Below are 25126 nucleotides of genomic sequence, written 5' to 3'. Positions count from 1 at the left end.
CAGCTTTCAGCTAAAATACATTCTTGGCTGCTTACATATAGACACCAATAAATAAGGATCTCAACCCTGTTTCAAGACTTGTCACTGCTGTTTTCTGAAGAGATGTGCCCGTGCCTCACTCTAATCACTTAGATATTTTTCTGTTTAATTGGTAAACATGGGAGCCTTATCAGGGTCCTAGCCAAGCAAGGCCACAAAAGTGGGACCTCAATCCCAGCATGAATGCACAACATTAACAAACCTCCAGCATTGTAGCCCTACAGTGGCACAAAGCTCGTGAGAACACCAGCCATCGAGGCTTTGGAGCAGTAAATCACAGGCATGAATGCCATTAGCATCAGTGCAAAGGTTTAAAGGCTGTGAGCACTCACAATAGCGGGTCTGAACCTTGTCGGTAACATGAACAATGCCATAATTTAATTGTTACACTATGCAATGAATGGTCCAATCACTTAGAAGTTTATTAATGCATATTTTTAAATTTTTCTTAAACATTGTCTTTAATCCCTACTCATTCACCGCACTATATCTTATAAATATTGTTAATCACTTAAAATTTTTATGTTCATACAGGCATCAACATGATACTAATAAAAGCTCTTGCGAGCTCAACCATGAGAAAATGGTGAGAATGCAAGTTTGGTGATGAAATTACTTGAAATGACAAAATGAAGGAAAGGTAGAATGAAATTAGGATATGGGGCTTATTCAATTTTAAATTTGTTCTTTTTTGCTTGTGGGACCCTTTTTTGGGCACCCACAACACCGGGTATGCCCAGGGTTCACTCGGGCCAAACCCCAAACAAACCTAGGGGCGAACCTGCACCCAGGCCTGGTTGATATTCAGCCTCCTATCCAGACCTGGACCCACAAATCAAGTAATGTATTAATCTGCGCATTAAAGAAAATAACAAATTTAAGTTTGAACTTGAATGTACACAATACAAACTTTTTGTGTGTGTAAAACACATTTGCATTATATGATTCATTAGAGAGCAGTTAGTCAGATCATACTTGGATACAAATGATTCATGGCTTTCTATGAACTCTATGGACTTTAGTTCCAGTCCCAAGTCTTATCCTGTCCATGTTGTCTTCGGGTTCATGTATTTTCATCTTGTCAGCTAGAGTTTGTGTAGAGTATATGTTTCTAATCAATTTTGGCAATAAGATCATTTTATTTATCCGTCAAGTTCTATTAAATTGGCATGTTTTGACCTAAAATCTTCTAGCCAACAGATTATAAGCATATTCAGCTTTTTGCTTGTTTCTTGTGCGTTAATATCACCTTGTCAGTAATGAGAAATTGTAAGTGTTTTTAGTTTTTAACTTTTTTTGAGGCAGTTTCATCATATTTTACATTTTTAGTTAGTACTTGCAAATCTAATTTTCAAATGTCAGTAGCATACGTTATCATTTTATAAACTGGTTAACATTGTTTATTGGATATCAATGCAATTTGGTCATTGCTTCTGAATTTGATGTGACCAGATTTTCATCGTGGCTCAGTATGGTCTAAATTTCCTTAATGAATGTAAATATTCTTAAGAGGTTTCTCTCATGGTTTAGGGTATTCGTTATTTATGGAATTAGTTTTTATCAGTTGCAATCATATCAACCTGGGTATTGTAAATATTCTTAAGAGATTTCTCTCATGGTTTAGGTATGCATTATTTATGGAATTATTTTTTATCAGTTGCAAATTTGCAATCATATCAACCTGGGTATAGATTCCAATGTATCAGTTAATTATATCTGTTGAATTTTTAATTCTAGGTGTTTAGTCATGCATTTCCGTGGCTAATGCTATATCATTGGTTTGTCAGGGTGACGAAATTATTGCCGTAGTTCCATGGGAGGAATGGTGGGAACTTCAACTTAAGGATTCTTCTAATCCACATATTTCCCTTCTTCCTCTTCATCCTGATTTACGTGCAAAGTTCAATGCAACTGCAGCATGGGAATATGCTCGGAACATGTCAGGACAGCCCTATGGTTACCATAACATGATCTTCAGCTGGATTGACACCTTAACAGACAACTATCCTCCTCCACTGGATGCCCATTTGGTATGTGTCTAGATGAGTTAACATTCTTAGCCTTGTCAGTGTGCTTTTGGTTTGAAGTTTTATCCAAAGTTTGTTGTGTGTGCATTTGGTATTTTTTGTTTCTTAATTTATAAATTTTGTGACCATGGTCCCCAGGAGGGGGTTCTAGATGCAACATTTTTGAAAAACAAGAGGGTGTGGGGTATTTATAAATACCATCTTCAAAAAAAATTATAATGCGTGAATTTTAAGTTTCAAAGAAGTTCCACAAAGGAACTCAATTTTTTTTCAAATATTTTCCAAGAAAATCAATAATATGTAGACTGTCAACACAGGATATCCAAATTTTTTTTAATCCAAAAATTTAGAATGAAGTGCCAAAGGCAGCATCACCATCACAAATTAAGCTAAACTATGCTTCCTCATCGGAACAGTGATCCTCTAGGTGCTCCATTGAAATTTTTTCTAAGAACTAATTGTTCTTGATTTGGCTCATTCTGTAGGCGGTGAAATTAAAGGTTAATTATCAAGATTTTCAAGTTTACCCTATTTATTATACACATGGAAGACCTTTGACTCAACTGTGTAAATGTATACACACTAATGGAGTTGGTGTGAGCAGATCCAGTTGCAAACCAAATAGTAATTTTGCAACCATGTAACAACTCTAGAATATATGTGATGCATGGGGAACTACCGAGTATTTCCAAACTGAGTAGATTTGCAGTAGTCGAACTCACACATTCAAGCAATCACAAAACACTAACCACAATCAATATCACAATCCTGATAGCAATATCACAATCACTAAACAACAATTAATTTCAACTGCCAACTTGAAGGATTGCAAACTATTTCGTAAAAAAGAGCTTGGATGAGCAATGGCAAATCTATTACAATCAGTTTGTTCCAAAGTAATATCCTCTGTTCTTCTTACCTAAACAATTTTTACCTTCATGCAGCACACTAGTATCTTATCGATGCAACACCTCCTGCTTCATTCACTATCCACACACTCCTTTCTGGTCCTTTTCTTTATCTTATGCAGGTGGTTTTTACTGCTTTCCTATCCTGCACTTAATTAAGAATTCCCTTTCATCGTCTTACACAGCCCCTTTGACTCTTTCAGACAGCTTTTGCTAACTCTAAAAAACAACTCCCTTTCCTTACACTGGGCCTCAAATTGTGGTCTTTTTCTTCCTTTTGGTGAAGGTTTTAGTTTGTTTCTTCACTCTTGCTGCTCCTTGTCTTCTCCATGCAATTCCATCAAAAGATAACAACTATCCTCCTTATGCCTCCGCTGCTAAGAGTTTGTCAATTTTTCAAACTTGTGCAGCCTTTCTGTCACTAGTTTTGTTTAATTTGTCTTGTTCCTTGCGCAGGTTAGTTTCTCCTTTTTGATGTTCCCTGGGCCTTTTGGCATTCTAAAACTTATTTTCTGTTTTTCCTTGCACCCTTTTGTTTTCTTCCTTTTTTGTTGTCTAACTCCTATGTGTGTGATTAGTCTCTTTGCAACCCAAACTTCCACTGAAATATCCCCAATAGATATTTACCCGATTTCTAACTCATGATAGTTTTTCAGAACATAAAGATAGGCAGATACATTATGAAACCAACAATATAAACCAGTAGATTCCCATAAAAATACATTAAAACACGTTATTGCATTATACAACAGCAATACAATAACTAATATTCAAAGTTCAATCTTAAACACAGTTTTACAGTGGGATTGGAATACTAAGAAAAGAATTTGTAAGCACACGCGAGACACCTGATGTGACGTCTCTACGGACAATGGGTTTGTGTCCATTGTCTACCGGCAAGAGGGTTGACCTCATCACGCTGGAAGAAAGCTGAAGCTTTCCAAATAACTCTCACAAGAGAGAAACTGAAATCTGAATCATAAACCAAGCATGCCGAATGAATGAGTCTCTCTCATTTTTAATCCCCAAAGCTGTGACCCTTCGACTCCCTTCCTGTCTTTTTGTCTTATCTCTCCTCGTCACTTTTAGCTCACTTTGTAATACTAAATTGACCTTTTATAATTTTAATCCACGCTTTCATAGTCAATTTTAATATTATATAAATGTCTTTGAATTTTCTAATGTCTCAAAAACGGGACATTACATCCACGCAGCCTGCAAACTGCCCCTTTTCCTGCTTGTCCATTTCTTTGACTTCCCATGGTATTAAACTATACTTTCCATTTGATATTGGTCTCTTATGACAGTCTAAATTTAAAATGTAATTGCATAATACAAAGTTAGCAACTCACAATGTTTGTCATGGCTGGAAAACAAACTGGCAAAGGACTACTAAAGAACCCAAGCACGTTAAACTGAAGACCAAAATTACAAACTCAAGCAACAAAATATTGAGGAATCAACTAAGGCAGTTCAACCCAATTCAACAATTCGAAGAAAAATTCGTCCATCCTCCAACACTCACAATTGAATCAAATGAAGACTTGTAAGGAATGAACCTGACAACACAAGTAACAAAAAAATTGGTTGAAAGCATTTTTTGATAGACCAAATGGACTTGGTGAGGAGTTGGTGCAAATATATGGGACAGTTGTGGCTGTGCATGATAAGATTTCAAGTCATGCTTTAATTGTGTGAAGATTTCAGCCTGTTTAGGAGAGGACCATTCCATGTTTGCATACATTGATGGTTGTTCTCAAGCAAACCTTGGTGGAAGGAGGTGTTCAAGATGAAATCCTCCCTTCAATAACACCTATATCCGGGCAAGAAGTGAACAATAATAGAGATATAAATGTGGACCAGTTGAGAGAAAAGATGAAAGCTAGCTACTTCAAGGCTACAAATTCTATCTTAGAAATCATTTTTGATGATGCTACTACATCTGTCACCTTCATAAATACTTCCCAAGATCGGGAATCCATATGGGAAAGTTTTCACCACTTGTATAGCTGGCTTGGTGCTCATTGAATACAAGGTAGAGGCTGCTCCTAGTGCACCAATGGAAGAGCTCAACATCATCATGCCCAAGTTCATAGAATTTTCCCTCAAAGAAATGGATAAGGGAGACATGGTTCTAGAAGATATTTTGTTATGATCCTAGGAGGCATGGTATTTTTCGTGTTTGGCCATTGATGATACATAATTCTCATTGGATAGCACTTAATGTTTGTATGTACTAGTTATGGAAATTAGGATTACTTTGAATCATCTCGATAGTTGATCTTGAATCAATCCAGGCCCTTGGTTGTAATTGAAAGCCTTATGTAGAGGTTTGCTTGTTTCATTAGCAGAAGAGAAACTTATTGTGAAATTGATGTTGAAAAATTGCTAAAATAATTACAAACTCATTACAGCTTGGTGAATATTTTTGTTATTTGGGTGTTAGCATGGTTTCCCTCTTCTTAAATAATTAATGTTTGTTTATGTTGAATAGTTGAATGGAAGACTTTATTGTTAATTTATGATGAATCCTTTTATGCTTATACCATTTGTAATTTGTTGATTACAAGTTGCAGTGCCTGGATAATCTGAACTCATTTCAAAGTTGAGCTTTAATTACTTCATGCTTATTATTCACGTCTTATGAATTAATATTTGTTTATGTTGAATAGCTGAATGGAAGACATTATCGTTAATTGATGGTGAATCCTTTTATGCTTATACCATTTGTAATTTGTTGATTGCAAGTTGCAGTGCCTGGATAATCTGAACTCATTTCAAAGTTGAGCTTTAATTACTTCATGCTCATTATTCATGTCTTATGCTGTCGATATGTATTAATGATTTGAAAATCATTCACATATCCTTGGGAGATTGCATCAACCTTGCGTAGTTGTTCTAGATGGCGAAGCAAAGATTAATTTGGTTTCACTTAGTCATCGTTAGTCTCTTGGATTGGTAGAAGTAGATTAGATTTCTAAACTTAAAAGCTGTTGTTAGGACTAGTTGAAGAGCCTACATTGCAAAATCATTTGTCATTTGAAGGAAGTTGATAAATCCATCAAAGAATAGCACAAGTCCCTTTGTGAATACCAGCATATCACATCATATAAATTGTGTTCTATCCAATATGCAGTTGCTAGTATGCACGGTAAACCTCAAGGTTGCTTCAATATATCACACCTTTGTTACATTGTCTAACATTTGAAACTTCCTTGTTCAAAAGAGGATAGGATATTATTGCTATTTTATTATCCATGTTGGAATGGTTATAAAACTCACTTTAGGAGTCCCCTGTCCTTGTCTTTCTGCATTCCTCTATCAGGAAACTCCATAAAACTACGCTTTTAGCTAATGATAATTTTTAACTAGTTTCATTATTTATAAATTATAGGTAATGTAGGTTTACATTCTTGCCCTATTTACAAAAGTGGTCTCTCTTTAAAATTTTATCGTCTTGTTGGTTAACAGTTTGTTCTCCTGTTAGGGTTTATAACCCGACTCTTTTTAATGCCCAATGTTTGGAGAAACAAAAGGATGTCACCAACAAATGGGTCAGTGTATGTGTTATATCACTGCCCTCTGAATTACAAGGTACAACTCCCTTTAGTTTGAAATGATATACAATGAATTGATGTCTTTATTTGATCATGATTTTAAAGGATAAGCCCTTGACCTAAGAGCAGAAGAGGCTACTAATCGAATTGCTTGTAGACACAAATAATTCAAGCAAAATTGGATTTGGATAACTCACAACCCCCAATGGAATGTTTGTTATAAGTTATCTTGCAGCTTTAGCATCTAACTTATAATTAGCAACCACTTTAACTTCTACAACTATGACTATTGATTCTAATGATGCAGACACAATAGGGAGATGCAAAAAAAAGAACCACACATGGAAGATAAATGGAATTACCTGTGCTGCAATCACCATAATGGAATGGAATCCAAGAGAAAATCACATTACCAAATGTAATTGTTTTTAGCCCTCAATGAAAACCTAATCTAACCTATGATTGGAACAACAAAAGTGAAAGCCAAATCAGGGTAAATGGAATTACCAACTCTCCATTGTCAAGTTTGCCGACCCTTCCATTATCATAAGAAATTACATTTATAGTTTTGCTGTTAAAGCCATTCGTCACTAGGAATCCAATAGTCACATTATTACAAATATTTAATCTAAGAAATTTAGGAATAAAATCCCAAATTTGTAGGCAGGTTAATTCGTTAATATCTTTCTCGACGTTAAGCCCTGGTTCTCTGATGACCTTGTAAACATTTGGTAGACACTTGGATTTCTGTAATTGAAACAAATCAACGAAAAACCTCAATTCTCGTTGTGTTCCTATGAAAATCTTGTGTTGGCACCAAAACTTGTATTTCATCTCCTAATAGTCATAGCAAGTTTGAATCTCCGCCATCGATCTCCTATCAACAATCATGATTTAAACATGGCAACCCTTTCATCTCTACTTCTCTGCCTTTGTAAATTTCGCTTTATCGAAATAACAAGATATTGCTTCTTTTGATCACCTAACTCTTTATCGCCCTAACCTATAGCAACATAATATTTTCTTATCGCCATTCACTGTAATAGAATGTCATTTCGCCGATCTCTGATGATTCATTTTGCCATAGCATACAACAAAAAACTTCATATTTGACTTTCGTTACCCATCGCCATAACTATTATCGACAACCTCATCGGTCATCGCCACAACCATATCCACGACATCCTGGCTGCCGATGATTGCCATAAGTTATAGCAAAAAACTTCATATCTTGGTTGCTTTACCCATCGCAATAACTCTTATCGACAGCCTCATTGATCATAGCCACAACCAAATCCATGACATCCCAACTGCTAATGATCACCATAAGTTACAGTGAAAAACTTCATATCTGGCTTCCTTTACCCATCGCCATAACTATTATCGACAGCCTCATCAGTCATCGCCGCAGCTAAATCCACGACTTCCCAGTTACCAATGATCGCCATAAGTTACAACGATATACCTTCCTTTATTGCTTGTCGCCATATTGAAAATGAGCCATCTCCACACAACCATTAACCCAATCGCTATATGCTATAGCGATATCATACCCAACTTCAAGCTGACCTTGTTTGCAACCTCACAACTTAATATCTTAACACATGATCATTCTCCGCGATGATAGACCTTCGTTGCTTCGCTTTCTTAACTCAGGGTTAACTTTAATTGCTTGCAATGTCTGAGGATATATTTAAGTCACGACCTTTGATTTGATCCTCATCCGACGGTCAAGAATCCATCTCCAAGAGCAATTGACCTTTCAACCAGTGACGTGGAGATTCCGATGCATTTTGCGCCGTTGATTTGATTTCCATCTTTGTTCTTGCCTCCTTTGACTAGGGTGTTCACCATGGCTGGATATTTGAGCTCTTCCTCTGCATTGGATTCGAATGCTCTTCCTTCTAACTTGTTTCCATGATCTACATCATATCCTATGGCCTTGATTTCAATGTTCTCTGCTGCCTTTCGCTCTGAATATAAGTGTGATCTTTTTTTCAAATGCATCCTGTCTTCACAATGAACACTTGATCAAAGCATTAGGGTTTTAGAACAACTTCCCTCTCATCTAGGAAATGCATAGACATACCCTCCCTTTCCTAATCAACTAATATGAACGAATGCATTAGATTGCTTTTGAATGCCCACCTAGGTACACACAGAGGGATAGATGAGAGGAGAAGTTCTTTAAGGGCAATCTAGACATAGACTCAAAACATTGACACATTTGACTTGACTTCAACCTAAAGCAAAATGAAACAAACTGAAAATTGGGCAACACGTCTATGATCAAATCATGCAAAATATCACTATATTTGCAAACATTGTCGTTACCTTTAATGGTTGAAAATGTTGGGCTCAATTTATTTAACATTTTCTACTGCTGCTGGTCCTTTCAAGTGGATATTGTTGTCATCCATACATGTGATGTTTTCTAATATCATAATCCCCATGAACTACTTGAAGCAGAAAAAATCTTGGATTTGATTGTGCTTATTCCACAATCATCTTTGATGGTTTGAAATTGTTGTATTTTATGCGTTTAACATTATCTATGGTATTATACTCTTGGATTGGATGATTTTGTTGATGATCTAGGCAATGATGTATCCCTAATGAATACTTTCTAGCAGTGCATGCTTTGATACAAAAAAGATTCTTCTTTCAAGATACGTATTCCATAATCATCTTCCTTGCGGAATCTATGTGCATGGTGCATTGTTTTATATCTTTATAACCTTCTTGGGAATATTCTATCTTATGCATTTCTTCAGTAAGGCATTAATAAAGCATTCTTTGATAGATTGCAACATTGAAATTTTTCAACATGGCAAATTCAATTTGTAATTTAGGTGATCTCTGTCATGGCTATGTGGACTCGACTTCAACCAGATTACGCTGCCAATATGTGGAACGAAGCACTAAATAAGAGACTTGGCACCAAGGTATAGTCATTTTAAATGCTTGATTTGTATTCTTGGTTTCTTATAGTTGTATGTTTAGTCAAATTTCTTTTTTATTTTAATGAAAATACAGAAGGCATTGTTGAATCCTGTGAATAATATTTTAAGAAATTGTAATGATAAAGACTGAAATGGTTTATTGCATTTCCAGCTCTGTTACAGGGAATTTGTAGTAAGCATTCAACTTAAGAAAGTGCAATGGCAAATACCATTTTGATGCTTTTGTCATTTTGTTTTGCTATATTCTCTAGGATACTTCGCAAACAAAATGCTTTCCAAGGGTGTTTATATTCAGAAATTCAATTAGCTTTATATTGCTTTTATGCTTGCTAATAATTATTTGCTTAGTGTTGAATGTTGAAACTTGAAACAGTTTACAAATCATGGAAACATCTTATCCACATGTGTAGCGTTTAAGCTTCCATTGTGGATATTTTTAGTATATGAAATTGTTTTCAATAATTTTTTGGGTAATGCTAAAAATGCCTTTCAATGTGGCAATTGAACTTCTTTCTCCTTTTCATGTGGTCGTTCTTTCTGTCTGTATCATTGAAGCTGTTAACAAGAAATTATGTTTCTAGTTTCTAAGTGGTTATTGTGGGCTTCAACAATGGCTTTTCCCTTGACAAACCTTGGATTTACAAGACTATTGAATAATAATATCTCCAACCAATGAAGAACAAATAGACATTGGCAGGTACAGGGTTTCATTATGACTCTGCATAAATTTGGAATCATGCAGAAAGTCTAAGGAAGAAATAGTGCTGCGAGTGGTTATTAGCTGCAGACAAGCTCAATGACTGACACAGATTTGAGTGACAAGACTATTGAATAATGGTGTTCTCCAATCAATAAAGTGCAATCAGCTTCTACCAATGCACTAAGTGTCATGCTGCACATTCTTATTTTTAGAATTCTATCCTTATTTGATTACTCCTAGGGAAGACTAGATTGTGGATAGGGCCGTCATGTTGTGACATTTCAGGGCTTAGATAATCATACAACACTATTAGTGAAGCAATCTGAATATTCTTAACCAAATTTTAAAGAAACAGCCATAACTTTCTCCAAACATATCATTTTTATTGTCTAGTAACAAGCAAAAGAAAGTGCGCAGAGAGATCTTTCAAACCCAAATATAATTTCTTTAGAGGATGCCAACACTGTTAGTGGGCAGTTGCGCAAGTATGCTGTAGTCCTCTAGTTGGGCTAGTGTCCTGATCAAAATTTCAGGAGAACTTTTTTTCCCCTTAATTCTTTATGTGTGTTCTATAGGTTTTTGACTATTCAAATTATGACCAGATGGAAAATAAAGAGGACAAATAAGATCCGAAGGGGTTTGAAAACAACTTTCCCAATTCACTCATGATTCACTTTGGTATTTTACGATCTTCCAATCTCTAGACTGTAGTGAATAATCAAACCTTGAAAACAAGCAAATACTTGGTTTAACTAAAATGCTCTACTAGATCACTAATAGACAACTCATAATCGTTCAGTGAAGATCTCTCATAAGGTTAAATCTTGTTTTCCTATTATAATCCTTAATTAGGTTCTCTTATTCTATTCTTTGCGAATTCAAAACCAAAGAGTTACCAACTCCAAACGATATTTCAATGAAAACCAGTAAATGGGTTCATACATATTTCAAATTTAATTCCTAATTCAAATCAAGATTCAAACCCACCTGTTTTCTTCCGATTCTTAATAGGTTTCTTCTCATACGAGGAACCTTTATTTTCAAGATCTATAATAACTTGTTTTAAATCAAACTGAATTCATTGATTTTTCTCAATCATTCACTAATCTACAAGTGTTTTGAATTCTTCTAGGTCATAATCTAATGAAAATCTTTCCTATCGTTTCCTTTCTGAAGTAACTTATTCAATGTAACACCTTTTCCACAAGCTTTTATCTATATTTTCCATTCACCAAAATTAAAGTGATTCTAAAATCATTTCATGAATAAGCAACCTACCTTGAATCTTTTACAAACTTGATAAGATTAATGGGAAACTTTTAGGGACTAGCAACATAGTTCTTGAATAAACACTTAAAGTAAGGATCCAAAAAATTCAAGTCTTTCTATCAGTAATTCTTTTTCTAATTTTTCCTTCATGTGAATGCAATAATAATGAACCCTTTTATCTGATAAAATTTTTACTTTTTATTCTAAATTACACAATTTCTAAATGTAGGAACGAAACTCATAAAACTATAATTTGTTCACAATTAAATAAAAGCTAAGTTGCCAATTCGGGTTTGGGGACGGGTTCGTGTTTGGGGTTCGGGTTCGTGGGTTCGGGCAATTTTTTTTTACCCATTTGGGTTCGTGGGTGGGTTTGTGAGTGTGTATATATATATATATATATATATATATATATATATATATATATATATATATATATATATATATATAGAAGAGAAACATGCATAGTTGCAAAACAAAGTCATTTCATGATATGAACAATTGTTGCTTGATCATTGATCAATGCTAAATGCCAAAGGGTTTCAGGTCCCTTCAAAACCTGTTTTTACCTTAATCTAAAAACATTAAATACTCGCTCATTAATCTATCTTCATGATTGTAAAGAAAATTATACATTGAATTACTAAATTGCAAAACAAAGACTAGCTCATCAAATTTGAAACATGATGATAGATGACAAATGATTAGTAGTTTATCAATAATCATAGTATCAAATGCCCTTCAAGGGTCAAATGGATTATCATAAAATGAGGGATCAATGGCTTCATCCCCAACTGCAACTATATTTAGATCTTCATCATTGGAACCCAAACTGGTTCCACTAGTCCCATATGCTGCTATATCATTGTCCTCCTCCTTGACATAAGGGATTAGATGAGTGAAATGTTTTTTATTAAGTTCCTTTGAGAGTTACATAAGAAAACAATTAAAAAAACACACTCTTTAAAGTTGTTTTAGCCCCGGGTTCGCTCCAGCAAGGACCCAGACGAATCTACAGTCAGAACTAAGGACCTTGCCCGGACCCACAGCGAACCCAGGGACGAATCCGGACCCGTGCGGACCTGGGACCCGAATCCGGGCAGCAGGGGACGAATCCGGCAACATAGAATAAAAGTTTTTTTAAGAATATTTTCCCATTCCTACGTTCAACTTAGAAGATATCTAATAATAAAATATTACACAATTTCTAATTGGAAATGTTTTGCCTTTTGTAAGCTTTGAAAGATGAACTAAAGATACGGATTCTTTTATCTATTTTTTTCCAAAAATAAATATAACTATTAATTATCCAAATTCTATTTTATAATTTTTAAGCATGCACATCCAAATCAATCTTAATTATAAAAACTTAAAATTGTTAAATATAACTTACTTCCTTTTTCTAAAAGATTATAATGTATTTTGGTAAAGTAATTAAAATAAAATAATTTCCCTGCATAAAATAAATAATTCAGTGACATAGTTATCTATGTATAATTAGCTAATTATCCTAATAAAATAATTAATTATCTCCCCACGATGTGATCATATCAGGATACTTTGGCTCTAGAACATAGCTCACCTTATACAGTACATGTTCCTGTTGCACAACACAGTTTTAACGCAAAATCTTCTGTAACATTGTTAGGCAAGAATAGCAATGATATTGATGTAGCTGCCATTTAACCATTGTAATCAACTAATGACATTGTGGTCACACATTATACTAAATTTAAATTGACAGATTGCAATCAAATATCAAAGTAACAATTTATGTCTAATCACTATGAAGCAGAATAACATACGATCACAAAAGGACCGAAAATGAGAAATGTTACAGATTAACAAAATATAAACTACGCTCAACTGTGTTTGATAAAAGGAGCAGCTTTAATCAATATTTTTTTCAAGAAACTAAATTTAATGGTTTACACAACTTAAAAAGTTAAAAATAATAAAAAACAAGAAGCAAAGTTAATTAGAATGAGAAAATTTAATTTCCTGTTAAATTTCAAAAGCCACTCTTAGCTAATTTTAGAACAAAGCTTTAATTTTAACCACAATAAAGAATTAGATTCATCTAATTATTGTAATTATAAAATTCTATAAATGAAATTTCCACAATGAATTATTTGAAATAGACTGTAGTTTAGCTAATTATATTAATTAAATAATCAGATACTTCCCCTACAATTTGATCATATCAAGATACTTCAGCTCTAGAACATAGTTCACCTTTCGGTTCATGTTCCTGTTACAACATATTTTTTTAAGATTGGTGATCGTTTGACTGAAGTTTTGAACAAGTGTGGTCACAATGGGGGACCCTATCTTTGTGTTAGAACTGTAGTGGCTGCTGAGGCATTAACGCCTCCAAGATTTGTGCTTGCTCTAAGCTTTAACACCTATCCTGACTGCTCGATATATCCTTATGACTCCCTTATCCACCTGCTTCCCATCTCTCCATTCAGAGACGACACCTTATATCTGCCTGCTGCCACAGCGACACCCCTTATATCTCCCTATTGATGTGACAACTCCACCTTATGCCTCTCTGCTGTTGTGTTGAAATCATCTTATGCCTCCCTGCTGTTGCTTACCAGACCACAACTTATCTCTCTGGTTATGGTCACCAAACACCCCTTCAGGCACAGTCACCCATTCTGCTCAGGACTTCTTATAACTCCTTTCTACCACATCAGCCATTGCTGTGAGAGCCATGAAGTCTTGCAGTCAATCAGGTACCATTGTCCATTCAGCTTGCGATTGCAAGCACCGGGTGAGTTTTGAACATTTCACAACCCAATTAACAGGGCCCCTGACTTACTGTCAGGCTGTGGGGTCATCCCTTGTTGCACAACATATTTAATAATAATAATGAGAATGATATAACCACCATTTAACCTTGATGGTCAATTAATGAAATTGTGGTTACACTTTATAGAGTAAATGCATTAAATTGACAATTTGCATTCAAATATCCAGTAATAATTCATGTCTAATCACTATGAAGCATAATAACATAGAATCACAAAGGGGCGAAAATTGAGAGATATTACAAGTTAACTTTAACAAATCAAAATGTAAAATTTGCTTTGTTGGAATTCATAAAAGAAGCAGCTTTAATTAATTTATCTGTCAGGTATATTTGAATGATTATATATTTTATCTAAAATATATTTGAGTTGCCGCAATAATAGTTTTGAGTGCCATTTTTAATTGTGAGGACTCTAAGTATTACAAGGCACTAATAAATTATTAAGTCTGGTGCTGTGAAATACATAAGGGCATTATTTATGAATTTAGGGAGGTGGAGAATGGTTGTTGTGAATTTAATGAGTGGAGAACTATTGATAAATGTGAAATTAATGAGTAGAGTACTATTGTTGCTGTGAGAAAATCATGCGCAAATGATTTTAATTGAATCAAATGTTTGGCATCCTGAACATTTGGCATGTTGGATATTTATGCCTCAGTGCCTCCTCTCTGAAATTGAGAATGAAATATTTGCTTGTGGGAGTGAATATATATTCCTTCCTTTAGTGCAGATTTCAGTTATTCTCGTGGCTGTGCTGTAAAAAATAGTATGATCAATGCTTGTGCATTGTGGATGGTATTATGGTTTTCACATCAATACTGAATAAGAATTACAATATAGGGATATTTAGGATGTGCAGACTCCTCTTTGGCACTGGGAGTTTTCATCTATTTGTGACGTGCAGACTCAAACATATAGTCAATAGTTCATTATTGTACAAAGGGTGTGAATTTGAATGGATAACCATTATGGCTGTTGAGAAATCTACCCCTATTGTCAGAGTCTTAGATATCCCTGTTTGATGAGTGTTGATGTCCTTTGTATTCCTGCCATGGAGAGTGAGATGTCAAGAGGTGCTTCACCTAAGTTTTCTGTAGGTGAGTGTTCTGGAGGCATGATACTAAACTTGGATCTATGGCAAGTTCGTTTAATGGGAATAGTTGTTGAGATTTTCGTTTTTCATAGTATTGAGCCAGTCCATTCAACAGAAGCATCCTTTATTGGCGGTGGCAATGATTTCTCTGAGTGGTAATATTATTGCTTGACAATTCCCTGGATGAAGTCAGATATTGGAAATTGTCTTTGTGCAGATACCAAAGTTAATAGCATAAGAAAAAACTTTCACATAATTGTCGGGTATATCAGGCATAGTCTCAACTTGCTAGTATGGACTCAAGACAAACGGAAGCCATAAGGAGACTGAGTTGTAATGAATAATTAAATCTGGTAACTAACTTTGGTTGGGCATGAAATAGTTGCAGTTTCCATAATTCATGTTTGGGCATGGACCTGCCTTTGGTTTTTGATTTGTGCCTCTTATTTTCAGTAGTGTATTCTTCTTTTGTTGTGAGAATAGTAATTTTGGATGCAGAACTAACTTATGTTTTAATAGAATTTTGACCCTTCTCGACATTGTTTCAATCTTCCTAGGTGACTTTTATTTGACTAGCTGTAAGGTTCGAATGTTGGTGTGGGTCCATTTGGAGGAATAGATTTGATATGCATCAATGGTATTCTCTTACCAAGAAGTAAGTTAACCATCTTCTAATGGAGTTCGCTTTGTGACGGCACTCTTATCCTGTTCATGGAGTTAAATCATCGATGGATGGACTAAAGATAGGTGGTTTTATACTTTTTGTTGATGCATTGTGGGCAATGGTTTGGATGCTGGCAGTCTCTTTGTAGGGTGTAGTACTTGACCTTCTAGTGTAGGTTGCTTATGTTGAAGCAATCCATTGGTGGGGTGGCTGCTTTACACTTCTCTGCTACAGCGGGCTTGAAAAATGGTTGGTTGACAGTTTTTTAAGTAGATGGCAACGAGCTTTTATTATTGCATGTTGTTGGACCTTATTGCAAAAGGTATTTTAAATGGAACAGTAGGGGTTTGTTCTTACAAGTAGTATCAGGTAATCAAGTTTACAATATATACACTAGATTAAGAGAGAATATTCTAGGAAGATCTGAGGTGAATTATATGAAGAGTTTGCAATAAACATTTTAGAAGAGATTGTGGAATGCTTTTTAATAGATTTATGGAAGAGATTAATTTTGAATTCTTTATATGTATTTATTGATTCTTAAGGTTTGCCATGGTAGAGAAATGAGGGATTACAAGTAGGGGAATGTGATGGGGTCATCTACTAGATATGCCACCTCATGGTATATGACCAGGGAGTCTCGTTGGGCCAAAGGGGTATAAAGGGTGCTACCTTTGGGCTTAGAAAGGATGGACTTCCAAGGTACCCTATTGTGAATGCTCCTCACACTCTTTTATCATGGCAAGTGAATGTATTAAAAATATTCAAACATGCGAAGTAGGATAGAAGTGGCAAGATGGATGGGAGCGGTTATAGAACAGCTTACTAGGTACCCCACCTCATATGGATGGCATTGGCCACATGAGGCCATGAGGGATGGCATTTCTGTTATTGGACCTAGGGTAGAGAATCTTTAGGGTACTGTATTGAGGCTCCCTATTTAGACACCCTATATTAGCTTTTGTTACCCCAAGAGATGGATTTGGTCGTGTTTGAATGTTCTTGTCTCGTGTATTGGTTACTCCAAGAGATGATCTAGTGCTCGTTGGACGTTCTTGCTTCTTGTGGATTGGTTACTCTAGGGGGTAGATTTGGTCTTGGTTCGACATTCCTATCTCTTTTGGATTGGTTACTCCAAGAGATGGATCTGGTCTTTGGTTAGATGTTCCTACCTCTTGTGGATTGATTGCTCTAAGAGACGGATCTAGTCCTGGATGGCCATTCTTCCCTCTTTTGGATTGAGTACTCCAAGAAATGGATCTGGTTTTGGTTGAATGTTTCTGCCTCTCATGTACTGGTTACTCCAAGAGGTGGATCTGGTCCTAATTGGATGTTCTTGCTCCTTGTGGGCCAAGTGATCCATGTGTACATATATTCATGTGTATGCTCTGTGTCTTCATGCATTAATGTGCGCACTTTGTGTTTTCAAGTGAATGCTCCATGGTTGGTTGAATTATTGATTGATATAGATTATAGACTATGATAATAATTAGAGTAAACCAACAAATATGAATCATGCTATCATGAAAACATTTCTTTTTGTGAATACAGTTGGTGCCATTATGACATGGCCTTGATCCTTTTTGTGGAAGATGAGAGAACTTAAGTTAAACATTGCAAAGTCTCAACTATCAATCATAATTCACACTCAAAATAAGGGAGAAAACATATATGATGATGTCAGTGTAGTGGAATGAAAGTTGGACTGCTGATGAGTAATCCATGATCATTCAATTATTGCTTGAGGACAAGTAATTTTCGGAGGGAACGGATGTCTTGCCCCTTACATGAAACATTTAGACGACCATCCAAAAATCATCTTACTCGCAAGACTTAATGATTCTGTGCAAATGTTGAACCTAAGAAGTGACTGACTGATGGAAGGAATAACAAAGTGCAGAGGTATCTTAAAGAAGAAGTAATTAAAGATTATGAATAATAAGCACTCCATGATCATTCAGTCATTGCTCGAGGACAAACAATTTGGGAGGGGAGGATTGTCATGTCCCTGACATGAAACATCTAAACAATCATCAAAAAATCATCTTACTCTTAAGATTTAATGATTCTGTGCAAATATCAAACCTAGGAGTAAATGATTGCTAGGAATGAAAACAAAGTGCAGCAGTATTATAACGAAGAAGTAATTAAAGATTATGAATAATATGTTATATGCAGTGATCCATAATGTGTGTGTCATGTCCCCAAATTCAGAATAATAAGTTTACATTTGAAGTAAATCTTAATTGAAGATTGAAATTTACTAATTATGATGACAAACCAGTTATAGTAGGTACCTGACAAAGGCTAACATATTCAATTCTAATATAAGGTTTGAACTTTTACGAGAGAACAAGAAATAGCAATTTGAGGCAGTCAACATAAGGCAGACTTACAGTGAACAATATACTTACCCAAAGTGATTCAAAGAATGAGAGATTAATTACTGATTATCAGCAACGAAGAGTTGCTGGATAACATTTAATGCAATGTAAATAATGCTGAAGGCGAACTCATCCAAATATTTATCACAGTTGCTTCATTGACACCATCATACACGTAGGTGAGTGAAGTCAAATGAAAAAATGGCAGCACATAAAAATATCATCATTGAACTATAACATGGAGACGGGTAATGTTTGATTGGTGGCGGTAGGAAATATGTCATCGCTTCTCTCTCTCTCTCTCTATATATATATATCACAGTTGCTTCATTGACACCATCATACATGTAGGTGAGTGAAGTCAAATGAAAAAATGGCAGCACATAAAAATGGCATCATTGAACTATAACATGGAGACAGGTAATCTATGATTGGCGATGGTAGGAAATATTTCATCGACTATACTTACATATATATATATATATGTTTGGATGGCGACCACTTCACAGAAGCAATACACGAGACTATCACATCAAGATCATGACGTTACTCAGCCATAATTAGGTATTCAAACATTAGGAGGTAATTAAAATGTCTGAAGCAATGGATACATATCGGCACTTGATCATTTTACCATTTCATACTATCAAAAATTAATTGTATTGCATTATTGGTTCATGATAACTGATCCACTAATGCGATGTAAAGGAATCAAGGCTGCAGACATAACAATAAAGTGCAAAGGTTCACTGTGCCCATTCAAATATTGTATATACAGTTATACTCAATGGTGATCAGCTATGAAGGATGTCAATTGAAGAATAACTATTATACTTGTTCCCTGTTGGAACTATCACTCTTATTGAGTAGTAATCTGTTGCTGACACAACCTTTATATTCAAAGTGCAAGCATCATAACAGTTATATCAGAGATGGTACCATATCAAGCATATGCCTATCTCCATATCAGAGACGACTCAGGTAAGAAAGCAGATTGCATATACACTACAGAGATAATCAGAGATGGCATACTGCCTGTGGTCATCCCTACAAACGGCAGCATATAATCTATTGTTCATCAGAGATGGCTGGCAGGGAATGTGCGTGAATCATACTGGCATGTCAGAGACAGCCATAGAATCACATTAAGGATTCACAAACTATTGCAGACAGCTTGCAAGCTTGTATTCCATTGGCATTGGAATTACCATTTTAAGTATATACATACTGTTCAGCTTCATTTACAGTCATTACATTATTTATTATCTGCATCATAATACATTAGTAATTTTCATTGCATAAACATTTCATATTGCTGCATATCGTATCAAATCCGTTAGTTATCTTAATTTATAATAGCATTTGGATCTACCAGCCATATAGATTGCACTAGCATAGCATGTGGAATTACCAGTTTTGTGTCATTTCACATTGCATTTACACATATATTAGTAATTCCTGTAGTTAAATCCTGATATTCATATCACAATTTGACTAGCTGTGGAAATTATCTCCTACTTATCAATTGATGAGCTTAAGGGGCTTTCTAATGAATGGTTCATAAGGCACAACACTTGGTGAAGGTTTTGCAAATGGGGTTGCAAGCTTTGGGTTTAACTAAGGAGGAAACTCCGTAGTTAAGCGCGCTCAGGCTGGAGTAGTACTGGGATGGGTGACCTCCCGGGAAGTCCCGGCGCTTCACCCCTGTGAGCATCACCTAGATCCAATGAGTGCTAAGTGTTCCATTTATTCTCATGAGAGATGGATTCATGTTGAATCACTACTCATGAAATATGGGTCATCGAGTTTGACTCAAAATCACACAGTTAAATCCTGATATTCATATCACAATTTGACTAGCTGTGGAAATTATCTCCTACTTATCAATTCCTGTAGTGTCCTAAATCTATAAAAAGGGGACATTACAAAGAGCAATTGTACACAGCGACCTGCGTATGCAGTTGAAAACACAAGGCAAAGTTGTTGGAGGCAGCAATAGGTTATTTGACACTAAGAAAACAACTTCCTTAGCATAGAACATGCAGTGATTCATATGCATAAGACATTGTCTAATTTGGTTTAGAAAGGAGACAAGATCTTGTTAATAATAAACTATGGCTATATTAGAAGAAGACAACACTTAAAGAGTTGTTAATTGTGGCCAGTGACTCATAATTAAGATTTAAGAATTGTTTACATGAACCAAACAAAGGCTGTGTTCATTGAGAAGGATATCTCTTTTAAGAGATACTACCTCTCATAAAGGGCTATGGGAAAAATATTTATAAGGATTTTAGCAGTTGCCAGGACGGAAATCAGTGCGGTGGCGATAATAAAGAAGACTCCTTGGGAAATGATAATGGTGAATGTGGCCAATTTCTAAGGCATGTATGGACTGGTGAAGGGCTGTACAAAGCACCAATAAATCTCTTCTGTGCGTAGACTGCATTTTGGAGGCTATTGAAGATTAATTTGCTTCTGTTATATATATTCCAGGTTGATAATTGTAATTGCTGCTCATGATTTCAGAGTGGTATGTGTAATAAAATGGAATAAATTAATTATTAAGGTAATACTTAAAAAGAGACATTAGAGGGGGGTGAATCAGTCTTGAGAAAAAACTTTTTCAATCACAAACTCTTATGAATTATGTTTAACCAAGAAAGCATCAAAGAAAGATAAAGCATTGAATGATGTACACATGAACACCTGTTTTTTACTTGGTAAACCCAATGAGGGAAAAATGATGGTGAAGATGGAAACCACTAAATACAATATTCTTTTATTCTTCGACCAAGGTAGCTCATTGCTCTTGATTTGACCTGTAGGTCAAGGTGCACAACCTTAGGACAGGATACGATGGACTTGCAAACTGAGGTGTACAATCCTAGGACAAGATACAAAGGACTTGCAGGCTGAAGCTCATTGCTTTTAGGGTAAGATGCAAGCTATCAGAAGGACTCACTGTCTTCTATCCAGCACACAAATGATATGGATTGTAATCAATGAAGTCTCCAACATGAAACTGTCCTTGAGGGTTGACCGCTGTGTCAACCTACCACCTTAATTACACAAGCAGTCCACACATCCACTGCCTTAAACTCTGATCACAACTCTTGTCAATCTGAATGATTTGATCATTAAAGCACATGACAAACTGATCTTAGCACTTTATCACACTTGAGTTATCACACAATCCACAAAGCTTTCACATATCTACACATTTATATGCATCAACTTATTCATCCAAGTTCTCAACCAGGTTGGCCAACAAATAGAATAAGTGTAATTCAAATAAATTTGGTCCACCATTGTAATGTCCCCTTTTTGGGAGATTAGGAATTGTGAAGTTAAACTCATAAAATGTTAAATTTGACTTATGAGAGTTTGAAGCAAGTTTATAGAATGGGTCAATTTAATATTTTTGAGGGGGCTATAAGGTGACAAAGAAGAAGATGACGAAGCATAGAGTAGTGGAAATTGAAGAGTCTCAGTGTAATGCATTAATAGAAGGAAGGGAGACTCATTTTGTGGGAGGCTTGGAATAAAGACTTATTTTTTGGTTTCTCTTTGGAGAACTTTGGGAAGCTGCTAGCTTTCTCTTGTTGAGGATCCTGAGGATGGAAACCTTCGGGCTCTTCTTGGTTGGATTGTACATAGCCCCGATTCATCTTTGCGGTGAATTCATATCAGAATTCACACTTGGGATTACAGGTGCAATTTATTGTTATTTCCAATTTGACTGTATATTTTGTATTTAAGTTTGTACTTGATATCTGGTTATTGTACTGTTGATGTGTAATGCAATAACATATTATGAGAAATTTTAATGAGAATCTACTGGTTATATTGCTGGTTTACATTGCATCATTTATGTGTTCATGTTATGGAAATTATTTTAAGAAATTTTGGAGATGATATCCTACTATTATAGTACAGTGGTATCAGAGCAATATATCCCGCCATCCTGAAGGGTTGAATCTGCAAAAATGAAATATTCATGGACCTTGTTGATTCAGCAATATCTACTGAAGGGTTTTAATTGCCTACAATATATTTTTGTGAATATTGCACTCAAGGAGAAGCAACACAGATATTGAATTTTATTTTGACGAAGTTTTGAAAAGTATTATAGTGACCGTATTGCCTTGGGAAAGAATTGATATCTGTTGGTGTAAATAAGTATTTACTATTTACACTTCACTTAAGTTTACTTAGGTTAATGCACATTAGTTGTCATGTAGACACCTAGGAGTTTGCATATTCATCTGAGTTGTCATGTAGACAACACAGTTGTTTGCACTCCAATTGAGCACATGTTGTCTACTACATCTCTTTACGAGATACACCTTGGTATTCTTATCCTCTCATTGTTGCATGTACATTCATGCACAATGGAGGATAATCCACTCTTGGTGGACATCAATCATCCAATTATCCAATTATCTGATATCCAATCATCTGATATCCATTCTCATTTCATCATCATTTGTCTCTCTTGTGCTATCTATTGAGCTTCTTGATCTTGGCGTTGAATTATTGCCCTTAGGCAAATTCTTACATGGTATTAGAGAATTGCATTTGTACATGGGTACCTAACATGGCCTAGTGGTCGGGAGCCATCATGCATTTTCCTCTAGCTTTTGTGAGCTTAAGTGCATTTCCCTAAGTTGCACTTAAGGGGGGGTATTAGTGTAAATAATTAATTATTATTACACTTTACTTAAGCTTACTTAGGAATATGCATAGACATATGAGTTGTCTTGTTGACAACACAGGAGTTAGCAACTTTTTTGAGCACATGGTGTCTACAACATCTGTTTTTGAGATACACCTATGTAAACTTATCCTCTCATCATCGCACAAACTCCTGTGCTCAATGGAGGATAATCCACTCTTGGTGGACATGTGCTTAGTTGTGATGTTTATCTCTTTGTTGACTCCTAGTCATTCTAGTTGCCTTTATATATAGGCACTTCTAGTGTGTATTCAATCATCCAATTATCCAATGATCTGATATCCAATTATTTGATATCGAATTATCTGATATCCATTCTCATTTGATTATCATTTGTCTCTCTTGTGCTATCCACTGAGCTTCTTGATCTTGGCATTGAATTATTGCCTCATGGGAAAAACCTCCTCCAAAAAGAGAGATAAGTACAATAAAGAAGAGAAGAGTCATGTGACTCCCCCTGGTGAAAAATCCCGCACCTCCAAGAGATCTCACAAATGAAGATACTTGACCTCAGTGAAGGGCTTGAAGATATCGACAATCCACTGTTTTGTAGGACAATACTGCAATGCAATGACCTGCTCATGAATCAACTCTCTGATGCAGTGCATATGAACCTCAATGTGTTTTGTGTATTGATACTGCATTGGATGTTTTGAGATTTCAATGGCACTCTGATTATCACAATGTATGACAGTGGGTCTAGGTCTGTCAAAACCAAACTCCTTTAGAATATGTTGTAACCAAATAGCTTCTGTAGCTGTAGTGACAGCTCCTCGATACTCAACCTCAGTAGATGAAAGAGCAATAGTGTTATGCTTTTTACTCTGCCAACAAATGGGGCCGGAACCAAGATGAAACATGTATCATAAAGTGCTTTTGCAAGAATCAAGATCCTCTGCATAGTTTGAGTCTGTAGAGCATTGCATTGGTACATGGGTACCTAACATGGCCTAGTAGCTGGGACCTATCATGCATTTTCCTCTAGCTTTTGTGAGCTTAAGTGCATTCCCCTAAGTTGCACTTAAGGGGGGGGGGGGTGTTGGTGTAAATAAGTATTTACTATTTACACTTTACTTAAGTTTACTTAGGTTAATGCAAATTAGTTGTCATGTAGACACCTAGGACTTTTAATATTCATCTGAGTTGTCATGTAGACGACACAGTTGTTTGCACTCCAATTGAGCACATGTTGTCTACTACATCTCTTTACGAGATACACCTTGGTATTCTTATCCTCTCATTGTTGCACGTGCATTCATGCACAATGGAGGATAATCCACTCTTAGTGGACATGTGCTTAGTTGTGATGTTTATCTCTTTGTTGACTCCTAGTCATTCTAGTTGCTTTTATATACAGGCACTTCTAGTGTGTATTCAATCATCCATTTATTCAATTATCTGATATCCATTCTCATTTGATCATCATTTGTCTCTATTGTGCTATCTACTGAGCTTCTTGATCTTGGCATTGAATTATTGGCCTTAGGCAAATTCTTACATGGTATCAGAGCATATCAAATTCTTACAATATCTTTGGAAGCCTGAGTATTTTTTTTTTCTAATAAATTTAGAGTGGGTCAAGAAGTTTTTTTCATGCAAAGTATTGTGTTCTTTTAAATTTTCCAAGGCTATATCATTATTTGTCATGGAGAAATAATGCTGGAATTTAATATTTTGGAACAAAGCCTCTCCACGGGTCTTATATTTTTACTACTATTTGTATGAGGGAGTTTTTGGAAGCTTTGCCATGCAGTTCTGAGAGGTATCATGTGGAATATTGTAGCTTAGAAGAGTGTACGTGTCGACTATAGTCATAAGACCAGGTGGAAATAAGAAAGGCATTATCAGTGACCAAAAGAAGTTAGAAGAGTGCCTACTCTATGGGACCTTGTTGAGTATTTTGTCGGACTGGAAACATTAAAAATTGAAGTAATGTGGTTTCTGTGAAACGATAGGAGATGAATAT

General features: G+C 35.6%; 1 protein-coding gene across 1 annotated transcript in view; it reads left to right on the top strand.

Annotated features, from left to right (window-relative positions):
• LOC149567304 (uncharacterized) overlaps nt 1-25126 on the top strand; it is a 75067-nt gene that overhangs the window by 34061 nt on the left and 15880 nt on the right. The window contains exons 4-5 of the mRNA XM_089820485.1: nt 1827-2069; nt 9384-9476. Of these exons, the coding sequence (XP_089676611.1) occupies nt 1827-2069; nt 9384-9476 (336 nt within the window). The remainder of the gene's footprint in view (nt 1-1826; nt 2070-9383; nt 9477-25126) is intronic.

This window comes from Cupressus sempervirens, chromosome 3 (assembly GCF_028749045.1).
Source record: "Cupressus sempervirens isolate cs-2001-9-10 chromosome 3, ASM2874904v1, whole genome shotgun sequence".
NCBI classification, from domain to species: Eukaryota; Viridiplantae; Streptophyta; class Pinopsida; order Cupressales; family Cupressaceae; genus Cupressus; species Cupressus sempervirens.
This window is presented reverse-complemented; position numbering and strand designations above follow the sequence as displayed.